The 14,604-nt window shown below is 46.0% G+C and overlaps 1 protein-coding gene across 3 annotated transcripts; it reads right to left on the reverse strand.

Moving 5' to 3' along the window:
• Nucleotides 1-11,076: 11,076 nt before the first annotated feature.
• On the reverse strand, nt 11,077-14,330 carry LOC112622412 (HLA class I histocompatibility antigen, B-14 alpha chain-like). 3 transcript variants are annotated; one of them, XM_025382041.1, is made up of 8 exons: nt 14,252-14,315; nt 13,847-14,116; nt 13,325-13,600; nt 12,509-12,784; nt 12,282-12,383; nt 11,810-11,860; nt 11,656-11,703; nt 11,077-11,502 (listed from the first exon to the last, which is right to left on the reverse strand). In XM_025382041.1, exons 1-8 carry the CDS (start codon nt 14,313-14,315, stop codon nt 11,498-11,500), a joined length of 1,092 nt encoding a protein of 363 aa, XP_025237826.1. In that variant the 3' UTR covers nt 11,077-11,497. The 3 variants fall into 3 exon arrangements, with proteins under 3 accessions (XP_025237826.1, XP_025237828.1, XP_025237827.1); XM_025382043.1 differs by having other exon boundaries at nt 11,080-11,472; nt 11,634-11,703; nt 11,810-11,832; nt 12,272-12,383; nt 14,252-14,330; XM_025382042.1 differs by lacking the exons at nt 11,077-11,502; nt 11,656-11,703; nt 11,810-11,860 and adding an exon at nt 12,088-12,122.
• Nucleotides 14,331-14,604: the final 274 nt, after the last annotated feature.

Here is a 14,604-nt window from a genome sequence, read left to right on the forward strand (position 1 = left end):
ATGGGCTGGGCAGGAAGGTTTTTTTCTTTGTTTTGTTTTGTTTTGTTTTATGCACGAGTGTAACTTTTTATTAAGATAGAATTGTTTTTATTAAATAAATACATGAAAATGGTTAAGTAAGATAAAATGATTCCAAAATCTTACAATGAAAACAATAGTCTTGCCAGTTGTTCTTTCCAGAGACAAGCACTTTTCATTCTCTTAGTCTTTCTTTCTGGTAGTTACCTTCATGGGTTTTTCCAAATTATTTTTTTTAGTTTTTCAAGTGGGTGCATATATTAATACATGTAATTTTAAAAAGCTTCTTCAGTCTATAATGCATCCTAAGTCCCCTGCCCCATCCCTCCTAATCCTCCAGAGTAATGACTTTTAACTCTCTTAGCAAAAAAAAAATAGCAACTCTATTTTTCTCCTCACATAACTACTCAGTCATTTCTTGATTATTTTATACATTCTATAGTGATTTCTTGATATGACAGATGAGGATTTAGCTCTTACACCATCACTATCTTCACTTTCCCTCCCATATTGTCCCAAAGTAGTTACCAGATTTAGGGGCTAAGCAGTCACCACATCATTATGACTAAGTACATATTGGTCACTGTTGAGAAAAACAGAGTATTATGCTCTTCCTATCCTGTACTACTTTCTGCCCTAGAATTAATGATTGCCTAACCACCCTTCTCCCCTTGCTTTTTTACTTTTGCTTTATCTACAATGGACTTCCTTCCAAATGCCCCAAATTTGGCAATAACTTATTATTATTTCTAAGTGAAGGGTCCTCACTATGGTGGCCAGGCTGGTCTGGAACTCTTGGGCTCAAACAATCCTCTTGCTTAGACTCCTGAGTAGCTGGAACTACAGACATGGGCCATTCCACCCAGCTAACCTATTAATATTTTCACTGTTTCTTTTTAAAGCCAGTTCCATAACTGGAATATTTCCTGTGTTAGATCCTATTTGCTGGATCCATGTCTTTCTCTGGTTTGTCTACTCCTGCATTTTGCTGGAGTATTTTCTCCAATAGCTTCCCAAGAAAGGGCACATGAAAGTAACCCCTGAGTCTTTGCTTGTCTAAAAATGTATTATTTTACCTTCACCCTTGATTATTTGGCTGAATATAGATTTATCCATTGAAAATAGCTTTCTTTCTAGAATTCTGAAGGCATGCTTCCATTGTTTTCAGCTTCTTTTTCGAGGCAGGGTCTCTTCTGTCACCCAGGCTGGAGTGCAGTGGCACAACCACGACTCACTGCAGCCGTGACCGCGCGGGCTCAGTTCATCCACCTCAGCCCCTGAGCAGATGGGACTACAGGTGGGCGCCACAGGGCCCAGCCAATTTTTGTATTTTTTGGAGAGATGGGGCTTCACCATGTTGCCCAAGCTGGTCTCAAGGGATCTGTATATCTCTGCCTCCCAAAATGCTGAGCCAATGTGTTACAGGCGTGAGCCACTGAGCCTGGCCAGTTTTTCTTGTATTCTTTCTCGACATCCTTCATTTCTCAGAGGCATCTCAAACTCAGTGGGCCCAAAACCAAAGTCAAACTCCATCAGAATATCCTGCTACTTCCAACCTTAAAATATATCTTAAATCACAGTTTCTTACTACATGCAACCCTTTGGTTCAAGCTACCATCATCCCCCACTTGAACTTAGAATTGGTTTTCCTGCTTCTGTATTTTTTTAAATCATAAAATATTTCAAATAAACCATGTGTGGCTTTATACATTTAACTACATAAAAAGAATGAAGATCTGCCGGGTGCGATGGCTCATGCCTGTAATTCCAGTACTTTGGGAGGCTGAGGCGGGCGGATCACTTGAGGTCAGGAGTTTGAGACCAGTCTGACCAACATGATGAAACCCCATCTCCACCAAAAACACAAAATTAGCCGGGCGTGGTGGTGTGCGCCTGTAGTCCCAGCTATTCGGGAGCCTGAGGCAGAATTGCTTGAACCCAGAAAGGCGGAGGTTGCAGTGAGCCGAGGTCACGCCATTGCACTCCGTCTGGGCAACAAGAGGAAAATTCTGTCTAAAAATAAATAAATAAAAAGTATGAAGAGCTTACATACTTAAACAAGGAATTGCTTTAAGTGTTTGGCATTCACTGTTCTTGTGCATGCCAACAGCTTCTTACTGCAAACACCTGGGACTTGCTATAGAGCAGCTGAAGTACGTTCCACCCACACACAGGACAGGGAGCTGACAACCAAGGAGTGGAGGATCAATACTCTAGCTTTCTCCCCTCCGTTTCCCTGCATCTCAGCAGTATGGAGCTTGATACCAATGAGAACCTGCTCACTGACTTTAAACTGCTTTTCTTGCCTTCTCAGTTCCATTTCTCCATACCTCAATTGATGCTTTCTGGTAAGACCTAGCAAATAAACTGCTTTCACTGAAATTTCAGTCTTGGAATCTGCTTTGGCTTCCCCAGTCTAAGATAGAAATATATTCATTTTCCCATCACTGGACTTCCAGGTTGTTTTCAATTTTTCACTGTTACAAACAAGGCTGCAACATTTGTCTACAAACCTCTAGATATACACGTAGGAAGATTTTGGTATTTCTCACTAGTGAAACTGCTCAGTCCAAGGGTACATGCATCTTCATCTTTAATAAATACTACCAACATTTGAAAAGTCAGACAATGTCAAGGACTGGCCAAAGTGCCACATGTGATGGGTGTGGAATGGCAGCTCACTGTAGCAGGTGCGGGGACTCAGTCGGGGTCTTGGAGAGGCACTTAGTTATAGCAAGAATGTTTCATAAATGGTATCTGATATAGTCAAGATTAGTGGGGAACAAAAACACATTGCTTAGAAATAATTATCCATAGATCTAAAGTCAACAAATTCTTTTTTTCTAATGTGAAAATACTTTTTTCAGAGGGAGGGGGAACAACTTAAAATAAACCAGAACACACCTTCATATTAATCATTCAAAAGATCAGTGACGTCAGGAAGTTTTAAAAATAATAATAATAAAACATATAGACCACGAGCTAGACTAACAAAGAAGAGAGAAAATTCAAATAAACACAATCAGAAACAATAAGAACATTACCACTGACCCCACAGAAATACAAGTAACCACCAGAAAATATTATGAACACCTCTATGCACGTAAACTCAAAAATCTAGAAGACAAGGATCAATTCCTGGACACATACACCACCCCCAAGATTGAACCAGGAAGAAATTGAATCCCTGAGTAAATAATGAGTTCTGAACTTGAGGCAGTAATAAGCAGCCTACAAACCACCAAAAAACCCCAGGACCACATGATTGACAGGTGAGTTCTATTAGATGTACAAAGAAGAGATGGTACCATTCTTACTGAAACTATATTCCAAAAAAGTGAGGAGGAGAAAGTCCTCCCTAACTCCTTCTATTAGGGCAGCATCATCCCGATACCAAAATGTGGCAGAGATACAACAACAACAGAAAAGAAAACTTCAGGCCAATATTCTTGATGAACACTGACACAAAAATCTTCAACACAATGCTGGCAAACCTAATCCAGCAGCACATCAGAAAGCTTATCCACCACAATCAAGTAGGCTTCATCCCCAGGATGCAAGGTTGGTTCAACATATGCAAACCAATAAATGGATTCATCACATAAACAGAACTAAAGGCAAAAACTACGTGATTATCTCAGTAGATGCAGAAAAAGCTTTTGAGAAAATTCAACATCTATTCATGTTAAAAAAAAAAAAAAAAAACACCTCTCGAATCACGAGGTCAGGAGTTCAAGACCATCCTGGCCAACATGGTGAAACCCAGTCTCTACTAAAAAAAAATACAAAAAAAAAGCTGCATGTGATGGTGTGATGGCGGGTGCCTGTAATCCCAGCTACTCAGGAAGATGAGGCAGGAGAATTGCTTGAACTGGGGAGACAGAGGTTGAAGTGAGCCAAGAGCGCACCACAGCACTCCAGCCCAGGTGACATAATGACACTCCGTATAAAAAAAAAAATACTCAATAAACTAGGTGTTGAAGGAACATACCTCAAAATAGTAAAAGCCATCTATGGCAACCCCACAGCCAACATCATACTGAATGGGCAAAAGCTAGAAGCATTCCCCTTGAAAACTGATACAAAACAAGGATGACTTTCTCACTACTCCTATTCAACATAGTATTGGAAGTTCTGGACAGGATAATCAGGCAAGTGAAATAAATAAATGGTATTCAAATAGGAAGAGAGGAATTCAAACTATTCCTGTTTGCAGATGACATGATTTGATATCTGGAAAAAAACCATAGTCTCAGCCCAAAAGCTTCTTAAGCTGATAAACAACTTCAGCAAAGTCTCAGGATACTAAATCAAAGTGCAAATTTTACTAGCATTTCTACACACCAACAACAGGTAAGCTGAGAGCCAGATCAAGAATTAACTCCCATTCACAACTGCCACAAAAAGAATAAAATACGTAGGAATACACCTAACTTGGGAAGTAAAAGATCTCTACAAGGGAAACTACAATCCACTGTTCAAAGAAATCAGAGATGATGCAAACAAATGGAAAATTTTCCTATGCTTATGGATAGGAAAAATCAATATCTTGGAAATGGCCATACTGCCGAAAACAATGTATAGATTCTGCTGAGACCAGCTCTGTTGGGGAGACCCTAACCCAGTGGTGCTAGAGGAATTAAAGACACACACACACAGAAAGATAGAGGTGTGAAGTGGGAAATCAGGAGTCTCACAGCCTTCAGAGTTGAAAGCCCCAAACAGAGATTTACCCACAGATTTATTAACAGCAAGCCAGTCATTAGTATTGTTTTTATAGATATTAAATTAACTAAAAGTATCCCTTATGGGAAACGAAGGGATGGGCCGAATTAAAGGAATAGGTTGAGCTAGTTAACTGCAGCAGGAACATGCTCTTAAGGCACTCGTTCATGCTATTATTTGTGGCTTAAGAATGCCTTTAAGTGGGTTTCCACCTGGGCACGCCAGGTATTCCTTGCCCTCATTCCGGTAAACCCATAACCTTCCAGCGTGGGCTTTATGGCCAACATGAACATGTCACAGTGCTGCAGAGATTTTGTTTATGGCCAGTTTTGGGGCCAGTTTATGGCCGGATTCTGGGGGGTTTGCTCCCAACAGATTCAATGATATTACTACCAAACTATCATTGACATTCTTCACAGAACTAGAAAAAATAATTTAAAAATTCACATGGAACAGAAAAAAAGCCCGAATAGCCAAGGCAATCCTAGACAAAAGGAACAAACTTGGAGGTTTTATGGTACCAGATTTCAACTATACTTCAGGTCTATAGTAACCAAAACAGCATGGTACTGGTACAAAAACAGTCACATAAACCAATGGAACAGAATAGAGAATCCAGAAATAAGATCACATGCCTACAACTGTTTGACAAACCTGACAAAAACATGCAATGGGGAAAGAATTCCCTATTTATAAATAGTGCTGGGATAACTGACTAGCCATATGCAGAAGGTTTAAACTGAACCCCTTCCTTATACCATATACAGAAATCACCTCAACATGGATTAGACTTAAATGTAAAACCCAAAGCTATAAAAACCCTGGAAGACAACCTAGGCAGTACCACTCAGGACATAGGCATGGGCAATGATTTTATGACAAAGATGCCAAAAGCAAGTGCACCAAAGCAAAAATTGACAAACAGGATCTAATTAAACTAAAGAGCTTCTGCACAGCAAAAGAAATTATCAACAGAGTAAACAGCCTACAGAATGAGGGAAAATTTTTTGCAAACTGTGAATCCAACAAAGATCTAATATCTAGCATCTATAAGGAACTTAAATTCACAAGAAAAAACAAACTAACTCCATCAAAAAGAGGGCAAACAGTATGAACAGACACTTCTGAAAATAAGACATACATGCAGCTGACAAACATCCGAAAAAAAGCTGAACATCACTCATCATTAGAGAAATGCAAATCAAAACCACAATGAGATACCATTTCACACCAGGCAGAATGGTGATTATTAAAAAGTCAAAAAATAACAGATGCTGGCAAGGTTGTGGAGAAAAAGGAACACTTACACACTGTTGGTGAGATTGTAAATTAGATCAGCCATTGTGCAGTGATTTCTCAAAGGCCTTAAGGCAGAAATACCATTATACCGAAAAGAAAATAAATCATTCTATTGTAAAGACATAGGCACATATGTTCATTGCAGCAACATTCACAATAGAAAAGATACGGAATCAACTTAAATGTCCATCAGTGATAGACTGGATAAAGGCAATGTGATAGATACATACCATGTAATACTATGCAGCCAGTAAAAGGAACAAGATCATGTCCTTTGCAGGGACATGGATGGAGCTGGAAGCCATTATCCTTAGCAAACTAATGCAGGAACAGAAAACCAAATACTGCATGTTCTCACTTCTAAGTGGAAGCTAAATGATGAGAACACATAGAAACTCAGAGGGGAACAGCACACACAGGGTTCTTTCAGAAGATGGAAAGTAGGAGGAGGGAGAGGATCAGGAAAAATAACCAATGAGTACTAGGCTTAAAACCTGGGTGATTAAATAATCTGTGCAACAAACTCCAAGAACACAAGTTCACCTATAAAACAGCCTACACTTGTACCATTGAACTGAAAATAAAAGTTAAAAAAAAAAGAGCTGATCTGCGGATTCTGCCCATGGCTGAGTAGGTCTATTTCAATTATGCAAACCAGCGCTGAGGAAATAATCACAGTGTGGTCAGGGGCCCACTGGACCCGCTGAACGGTTCACGGATGTTAGGGCTTCAGGTTTTCTATTCTTAATCTAGTCTTGCTAGGTTGTATGTTTCCAGGAATTTATCCATATCCTCCAGGTTTTCCAGTTTGTCAATACACAATTGTTCATAAAAGTCTCTGATGATCTTTTTGTATTTTTGCGGTATCAGTTGTAATATTTCTCTTTTCTTTTGAGTCTTCTCTCTCTGTTTCTTGGTTTGTCCAGCTAGTAGTTTATCACTTTTGTTTGTCTTTTTGAAGAACAAACTTTTCACTTCGTTGATCATTTACATGGTTTCTAAAAGTCTTTATTTAGTTGTGCTCTGGTCTTTATTACTTTTTCTGCTAATTTTGGATGTGCTTTGTTGCTTTTCTAGTTCCTTGAGGTTCATTGTTATATTGTTAATTTGTAATGTTTCTACTTTTCTTAAGTAGGTATTTATTGCTATAAACTTCCCTTTTAGCCCTGTTTAGCTGTATCACACAACGTTGGTATGTTGTGTTTCCATTTTCATTTGTTGCAAGAAACTTTCTGATTTCCATCTGAATTTCTCTGTTGATGCAATGATTATTCAGGAGCATGTTGTTTAATTTCCATATATTTGTCTAGTTGCCAAACTTTCCCTTGGTGTACATTTCCAGTATTTTTCCATTGTGGCCAGAGAAGATATTTGATATGATTTCAATTTTTGATTATTTGTTGAGACTTGTTTTGTGGCTTAACATAGGCTCTCTCCTGGAAAATGTTCCACGTGTTCAAGAAAAGAGCGTACATTCTGTAGTGTTAAATAAAGTGCTCTGTAAATATCTGTTATCTTTATTTGGTCTAAAGTTCAGTTTAAATCCAATGTTTCTTTCTTGATTTTCTGTGTAGATGATCAGTCTCATGCTGAGGTTGGGATGTTGAAGTCTCCTCTCTAATTGTATTGCAGTCTATCTCTCTTGTTAGATGTAGTAATTTTACAGGATGCTCTTTGTTAGAAAAGGAAATTATTTCGGGGCTGCATTTCATTTAAAAAAACCTTACTGAGGACTTCCATACCCTCACTATCTGCCGAAATAATTTCTTCTCAACTCCTATATCACTGCCAGACTCTGAGCCAGAAAGAGGTGACACAGAGGCTGGGACTGTGCAGAAAGTATTTTAGTAGAAGTGGTTGAATGGGAGTAGTGATGTCCAGTTTCCAGGTGCAGCAGTGACATCTGTCCTGGCCTCAGGGTCCAGTGTCCAGCACCAGGGTGTCAGAGGTGTGAGCAGTGGCATCTGTGCTCAGCAGCAGGGGCAGTTGTTCCCAGGAGGGACCTGATCCAGGGTGGGCTGTGGATTCTGTTCCTGGATGTGTAGTTTCCACGCTGGTTCTGTAGCCTTCCCTGTAAGGTCAGCCAAAAGAAAGGATGAGAAGGAAACCCAAGGTCAGGTGCGGAAGTTTGTTAACCTGCCGGCTGCTCCACCACAGACAGAGGAGGCAGCACCAAGCTTACAGAATGAGGGGTTTATATTGAGGAGGGGAGTGTGAGGGAGGTCTTTGGGAGGGTTTAGGCACGGTTTGTTTATGCTTTGCTCGACCTCCCCCTGTGCAGTCTGGATGGTTTGTAATTGGGGTTTGCTTATTGCAGGAAAGTGTGATAAGTGAAGTCTGCTGGCTTCACCGCTGCACCTAGATAAGGGCTTAGAAATGTAAAGAGGCTTAGGGGAAGGAGAAGAGTCGCAGAGCATTAGGGGGATGGGTGGGCAGCTCAGAGAGGTTTTGGGGCAGTGTCTGCAGTACCAAGAAGCTTTTTGGGGCAGTTTGTCCCTGACATTCCCCACAATAAAATTAGCCCCCAATACCACGTATACTACTTCATGTGTAAATTAGAGAACTGGTTTCCATAGTTTGCTCCAAGAAGTGAGTGGGAAATGAGTGTGTGGATGAGTGTCAGAGAGCGGCATTCAGGGATGTTCTTTGTGCGAGAGCCACATCCTGAATTCTCTACCTGGCCTCTACCCCATGGTGGAGAGATCAACAGGGAATGTCACATCTCATAACTGATGATACACATCCTCCCTTTTCTTTCGCAAGAAAAATCCTCTTTTAAACAAAGTTTGAAAACCCACCCCACCCACCCACCCTGGCCACTCTCTGATCTCTGATCTCAGTGGTTCCCAATCTGGCTGAGCAACAGGATTGCTGGTGGGGCTTAGAAAATACGCAGGCCGTTTCCCAGAATGTCTGTCTCAGAGTATTACGCACAAGACCAAGGAATCACTTATATAACAAGTGCTACAGGTGAGACTGATGCTCAGGTATGTGGGATCCTGGTGTTCTTGATCTGGAGACCAGCAGCATGAGCTCCAGCCTTGTCATAAATCAAGAATCTCTTGCTCGACTCCAGACTTCCTGGATCTCAGCACCACGTCCAGGTGATCCCCGTGGACATGGGCGTTCCTTGTCTAGTGTCCGATAGACATGGGGTCAGAACTGTGTAGTCTGCTCTGGGTGTGGTCTGATCACATCCCTTAGAACTGGAGGTCCAGGATTCAGTCCTTGCCCTCATTCTTTTCCACAGTCAATCACTCCCTTGGTGCCCTCATCCATGCTTGAGGTTTTAAGTATCGTTTATATGGTGTGACCTCCTAAATCTATTTCTCCTGCCCAGTCTATTTCTCCTTTCCCTAAACTCTGGAGTTGTCTGTCCAAATTCCACCCCAGCTCCCCCACCTGCATTCCTAGTAGACATCTCCACTGAGTGCCTGTGATGCCCCCTCCTCAGTATGCTCCTGCCAGAGTCTCCCCATCTCCACTGACAGCAGCTCCACCCTTCCTTCTACTCATTCATTTTATAATGATGGGTGTCCTTGATTTGTCTTTCAAATACCACAGATACAATCCATTGGCAAATGCTGTAACTCCATCTTCAAATGCATCCAGAATCCCCTCACATCCCACTATTTCCCCTGCTCACACCCCAGTCAAGGTCACCGACATCTCCAGCCTGGAATACTGTACTCGCTTCCTACTGTTTTCCCTTCTGCCTCCCTCGTCCCTCGCCTCTCAATTCTGTTCTCAACACAGCAGTCAAAGATCCTTTTAAAAGAGAAGTCACATCATGTCCCGCTTCTGCTCAAAACTGTCCTCTACCTCTCCATCTCACTCAGAGCAGAGGTCAGATGCCTCCCTACTCCCTCCTGGCCCACCTGCTCTGACCACACCTCTGACCTCATCCCAGTTTCTCTCTGTCCGGCCCTCCTGGCCTCCTTGCTCTTCTGGGAACACAGACACCTTCCTGCCCCAGTACATTTGAACCAGAGGATCTTCTGCCTGGAAAGAACTTCCCCAGACATCCTCATGGACAACTCCTCATGTCCCTCAACTCTTTCCTCAAAGGTCATCTTTGCAACAAAGCACACAAAGACCACCCAGCACAACAGCCACCTTCCCTATCCCCACTGCCCACACCCTGGATCACCTGCCTCACAGCACTTACCACCTTCTAGCACTTTCTTTCCTTGCTCTGGTTATCAGGTATCTATCATCTGCGTCTTCCCACTGGAACACATGCCCCACAAGGTCAGAGATTTTTCTCATTTTACTTCAGTGATGTTCCCCAGATGCAGAACCACTCTGTCCTATGTCTGTCAGAAACAAAGGTCAGTTGAATGAATGATCACTTTAGAGCACCTCCCTATTCTAAAGGCAGTATCTTTAATAACATAGCCTCAGGACAAATGCTGTTTTGTGGCAGCTATGGCACAAGGTCCCCTCACACTGACACTGAGGCTGCCTGTGCTTTTCTCAGCGGTGCTGCTTGTGTGTCCTCCCTCCCCCATCCCTTCTGCCACACCAACCCCCTCTCCCCACCTGCATACTGCAGCACACAATCAGGTTTCTCTCTTCAGGAAAGAACAGTCCTTGATGATGGGTCCAATTTCACAAACAAATATCAATGTAAATTAGATTATGCTTTAGATTCATGAGTTGATATTGGAACCAGCACCAAGATCACTAGAACCAGGGCACGGAGAGAGAGCAGGGGATCAGAGCAGAAGAGGAGCCCTAGAAGGAGAGCAGGAGCTGAATGGGTCTGAAAACTTGTCTCAGAAAGCACAGAGACTCCGGTATGCAGGGGCCACCCTGGGTGATGTGTGAGCCTCTGTGGTCACAGTTCTGCTGGACAAGTTTCCACTGAAGGGACAAGAACAATGGAACAGTGAAGGTCACCCAGCTGAGGACTGACCACATAAAGCCCCTGATGGACTGAACAGCAACTGGACACAGGCCCCATCCACACTTGGCTCCTCACAGCCTTCTCCACCCCCACATGCAACAAACTCAGCACAGCGAACACACGGATTCTGGAAGGTTCTCAGGTCTTTATTTCCTCTCTCAAATTCTAGGAATTGACTTATTTAATTAACCCATCAACCTCTCATGGAAAATATTTGAGAAAACAAATTTCTACTCAGATTCTCATTTTCAGTAGGGAAGTAAGAGGTTGCAGCTCAGCGCACCATGAAGTTGAGACAGAGGTGGAGACATCCAGCCCCAACTCTCTGGAACAGGAAGGATGACTGGGGAGGAAACACAGGTCAGCGTGGGGACACGGGTCACGGTGGACACGGAGGTGGGCTGTCTCTCCACCTCCTCACATTATGCTGACAGGGAGGCAGGCACATTCAGATGCCTTCACAGAAAGAGGTGCCAGAGGCTCTTGAAGTAACAAAGGGGAGATGTGAAGAAATCCTGCATCTCAGTCCCATGTAAGGCAGCTTTCTCAGCCTACAGAAGACAACAGTCATGAACAAATTCAAGTCAGTCAGTCTCTGAAGAGCCCACTACACTCTCAAAATGTCCCAATCAAAGAATCCCCATAAACCAGTCATGTTCCCTCTGCCCCATCCCCCACTGACTTCAGACCCCCCAGGGTCTCACCTTTAGAATCCATGAGAGACACACAAGAGCTCTGGGCACTGTTGCTACCTGGGGTAGAACAAAAAGAGGACCTGGTCAGAGCCCACAGGAGATGTGGGACAGGAGGAATTATGGAGTGGTTGAGCTCCTCCACACTCCCGCCCCCACCACTTACGTGCAGCCTGAGAGTAGCTCCCTCTTTTTCCCCTTGTGGGAAGAAAATGTCCTGTGAGGCGACAGGGAGGAGGCAGGGCCATGAGATCTTAGGGGAACCTTCTAGTCTTAAACCCAAGAGAAGTTTCCAGAACTATGACTGCAGACCCAGGACAGGATCAGCAAACACGAGGAAAGCAGGTGTGGGTCCTGGACCAACTGCCCTCCTAAGGCCTGTCCTTAGCAGGAACCTTCCCCTGACTTGTGAATGCTGGAATCAGGACCCCAACACCATAATCATCAAGGTGATACATTGTCCTTCATTGTCACATGTGCTTCACAAAAGAGTAGGTGCTGGCACACAGGCCCCAGGCTGGGTTAGCCCCTGTGTGGATGCTGCTTCCCAGTAATGAGGCAGGAAACACTTCTACCTGGGGCTTGAAAACCCCAGTGGGACAAGAAAACCCAGACTCCACCACTCAACCCTTCCCTACCTAAGCTCTTCCTCTTCCACATCACAGCAGCGACAAGAGCTCCTAGGACAGCCAGGCCAGCAACGATGCCCACAATGGGGATGGTGGACTGGGAAGACGGCTCTGGGAAAGGAGGGGAAGGTGAGGGGCCCTAACCCCCAGGCCTGAACCCTGACCCTGCTAAAGGGCTCCAGAAGGGTTCCTGCTTTCTCTGAAAGACATATGACCCCCTCAATCCCCCTCCTTACCCCATCTCAGGGTGAGGGGCTCCAGCAGCCCCTTGTGCTGCACATGGCACGTGTATCTCTGCTCTTCTCCAGAAGGCACCACCACAGCTGCCCACTTCTGGAAGGTTCCATCCCCTGCTGGCCTGGTCTCCACAAGCTCAGTGTCCTGAGTTTGCTCCTCCCCATCCCGCTGCCAGGTCAGTGTGATCTCCGCAGGGTAGAAGCCCAGGGCCCAGCACCTCAGGGTGGCCTCATGGTCAGAGACGGGGTGGTGGGCCACGTATGTCTTTGGGGGGTCTGACGGGAAAAGTCAGAAAATTCAGGCAGTTTGCATCTCTCATGGGACACCCCAGCAGCACCCATGTGACCATCCTGAGAATGGACAGGAAACCTGGGGTGGGGAAGGGAGCACAGAAGCCAGACACCAGCCTGGACACAGGCACCTGGGATAATCTCCTATTCCTTGGAAAGTTCTAGTCTCTGAGGGGGGAACAACGATTTCTGGTTCTGACCTGAGTGGAGGCCGAGGGACTGAGAAAAGTTGGAATCAGACCTTCAAACACATTGAGTGTGAGGAAGAGAACAAGGCCTGAGAGAAAAAGTCACCGGGCCCAAGGCTGCTGCAGGGGTCAAAAGGGTATTTCCTCAGAGATTTCATGCCTTAATTGTCCTAGAGAGCAGAGGGGACCCTCAGAGGAATCTCTGGAAAACTCATGCCATTCTCCATTCAAGGGAGGGCGACATTCTAGAGCGGATCCCATTTTCCTCCCCTCCTCCTAGGAGGCCACCCCGGGAAATCTATAGGAGATGCGGAAGACTCCCCACTGCCTCTGGTACCCGCGTGCTGCAGCGTCTCCTTCCCGTTCTCCAGATATCTACGGAGCCACTCCAGGCACTCGCCCTCCAGGTAGGCTCTCAGCTTCTCCGCCGCACGGGCCGCCTCCCACTTGCGCTGCGTTATCTGAGCCGTCGTGTCTGCGGCGGTCCAGGAGCGCAGGTCCTCGTTCAGGGCGATGTAATCCCTGCCGTCGTAGGCGAACTGCCGGTACCCGCGGAGGAGGCGCCCGTCGGGCCCAAGGTCGCAGCCGTACATCCACTGGAAGGTGTGAGACCCTGGCCCCGCCCCCGCGGTCAGGCCTACCCACCGATTCCCGTCCCCGCCCCGACCAACCTGCGGGGATTGTGGCCTAAACTGAAAATGAAACCGGGTAAAGGCGCCTGGGGCTCTCCTGGATCCTGGGTCTGGGGGGGTCCCGCAGCCTCGGGGTTGATCTCAGACCCAGAGACTCCGGGGAACTCGGGCCGTCCGTGGGGGATGGGGAGAGGTCCTGACCCGCGCCCCAGGCCGGGGTCACTCACCTGCCTCGCTCTGGTTGTAGTAGCGGAGCAGGTTCCTCAAGTCCCCTCGGAAAGTCTCTGCGTTGACCTTGGCGTTCCGTGTGTTCCGGTCCCAATACTCCGGCCCTTCCTGCTCCATCCACGGCGCCCGCGGCTCCATCCTCGGACTCGCCGCGTCGCTGTCGAACCGCACGAACTGCGTGTCGTCCACGTAGCCGACTTCGAGGTACCAGGGCTCCCCGCGGCCGGGCCGGGAGACAGCGGTGCTGAAATACCTCAAGGAGTGGGAGCCTGGGGGCGAGGAGAGGCTGAGGCCCCCCACCGACCCTCCTCCCTGCGCGGCTTCCCGCGTCCTGCGCCCCAGCCGGGCAGTTGGTCCCCTCCTCCTCCCTGCAGAGGCTGTTTCCCTCCCGGCCCCGCACTCACCCACCCAGGTCTCGGTCAGGGCCAGGGCCCCCGAGAGCAGCAGGAGGAGGGTTCGGGGCACCATGACCGCATCTTTGGCTTCTGGGGAGAATCTGAGTCCCGGTGGTTGACTGAGGACTTTAGAACCAGGACCGGGACGACACTGATTGGCTTCTCTAGAAACCCCACAGACAGTGGGAGTGGCAGCTGGGGACGTGTCCTGTTTATCCTGGAAGAAGGACACAGGTTGGGAAAAGAAGTTAAACTCAGAGGAGTGGAGAATCCTCAACGCTGCGCCTCCCCAATCCAGACCCGGCCCTGGGAGCCTGAGACCCTGAGAGCCACGCCCGGGACCTGGGACTTTGTCCTGATCC

This window comes from Theropithecus gelada, chromosome 4 (genome assembly GCF_003255815.1).
Source record: "Theropithecus gelada isolate Dixy chromosome 4, Tgel_1.0, whole genome shotgun sequence".
Classification (NCBI taxonomy): Eukaryota; Metazoa; Chordata; class Mammalia; order Primates; family Cercopithecidae; genus Theropithecus; species Theropithecus gelada.

Excerpts from the sequence above, each read along its gene's own strand:
- LOC112622412 (XM_025382043.1), bottom strand. The coding sequence starts at position 14,315 with ATGGTGCCCCGAACCCTCCTCCTGCTGCTCTCGGGGGCCCTGGCCCTG. Across the intron at positions 14,117-14,251 it reads CCTGACCGAGACCTGGGTGG|GCTCCCACTCCTTGAGGTAT; the intron begins GTGAGTGCGGGG and ends CCTCGCCCCCAG. Across the intron at positions 11,833-12,271 it reads AAGAGCTTAGGTAGGGAAGG|AGGGAGCTACTCTCAGGCTG; the intron begins GTTGAGTGGTGG and ends AAGGGGAAAAAG.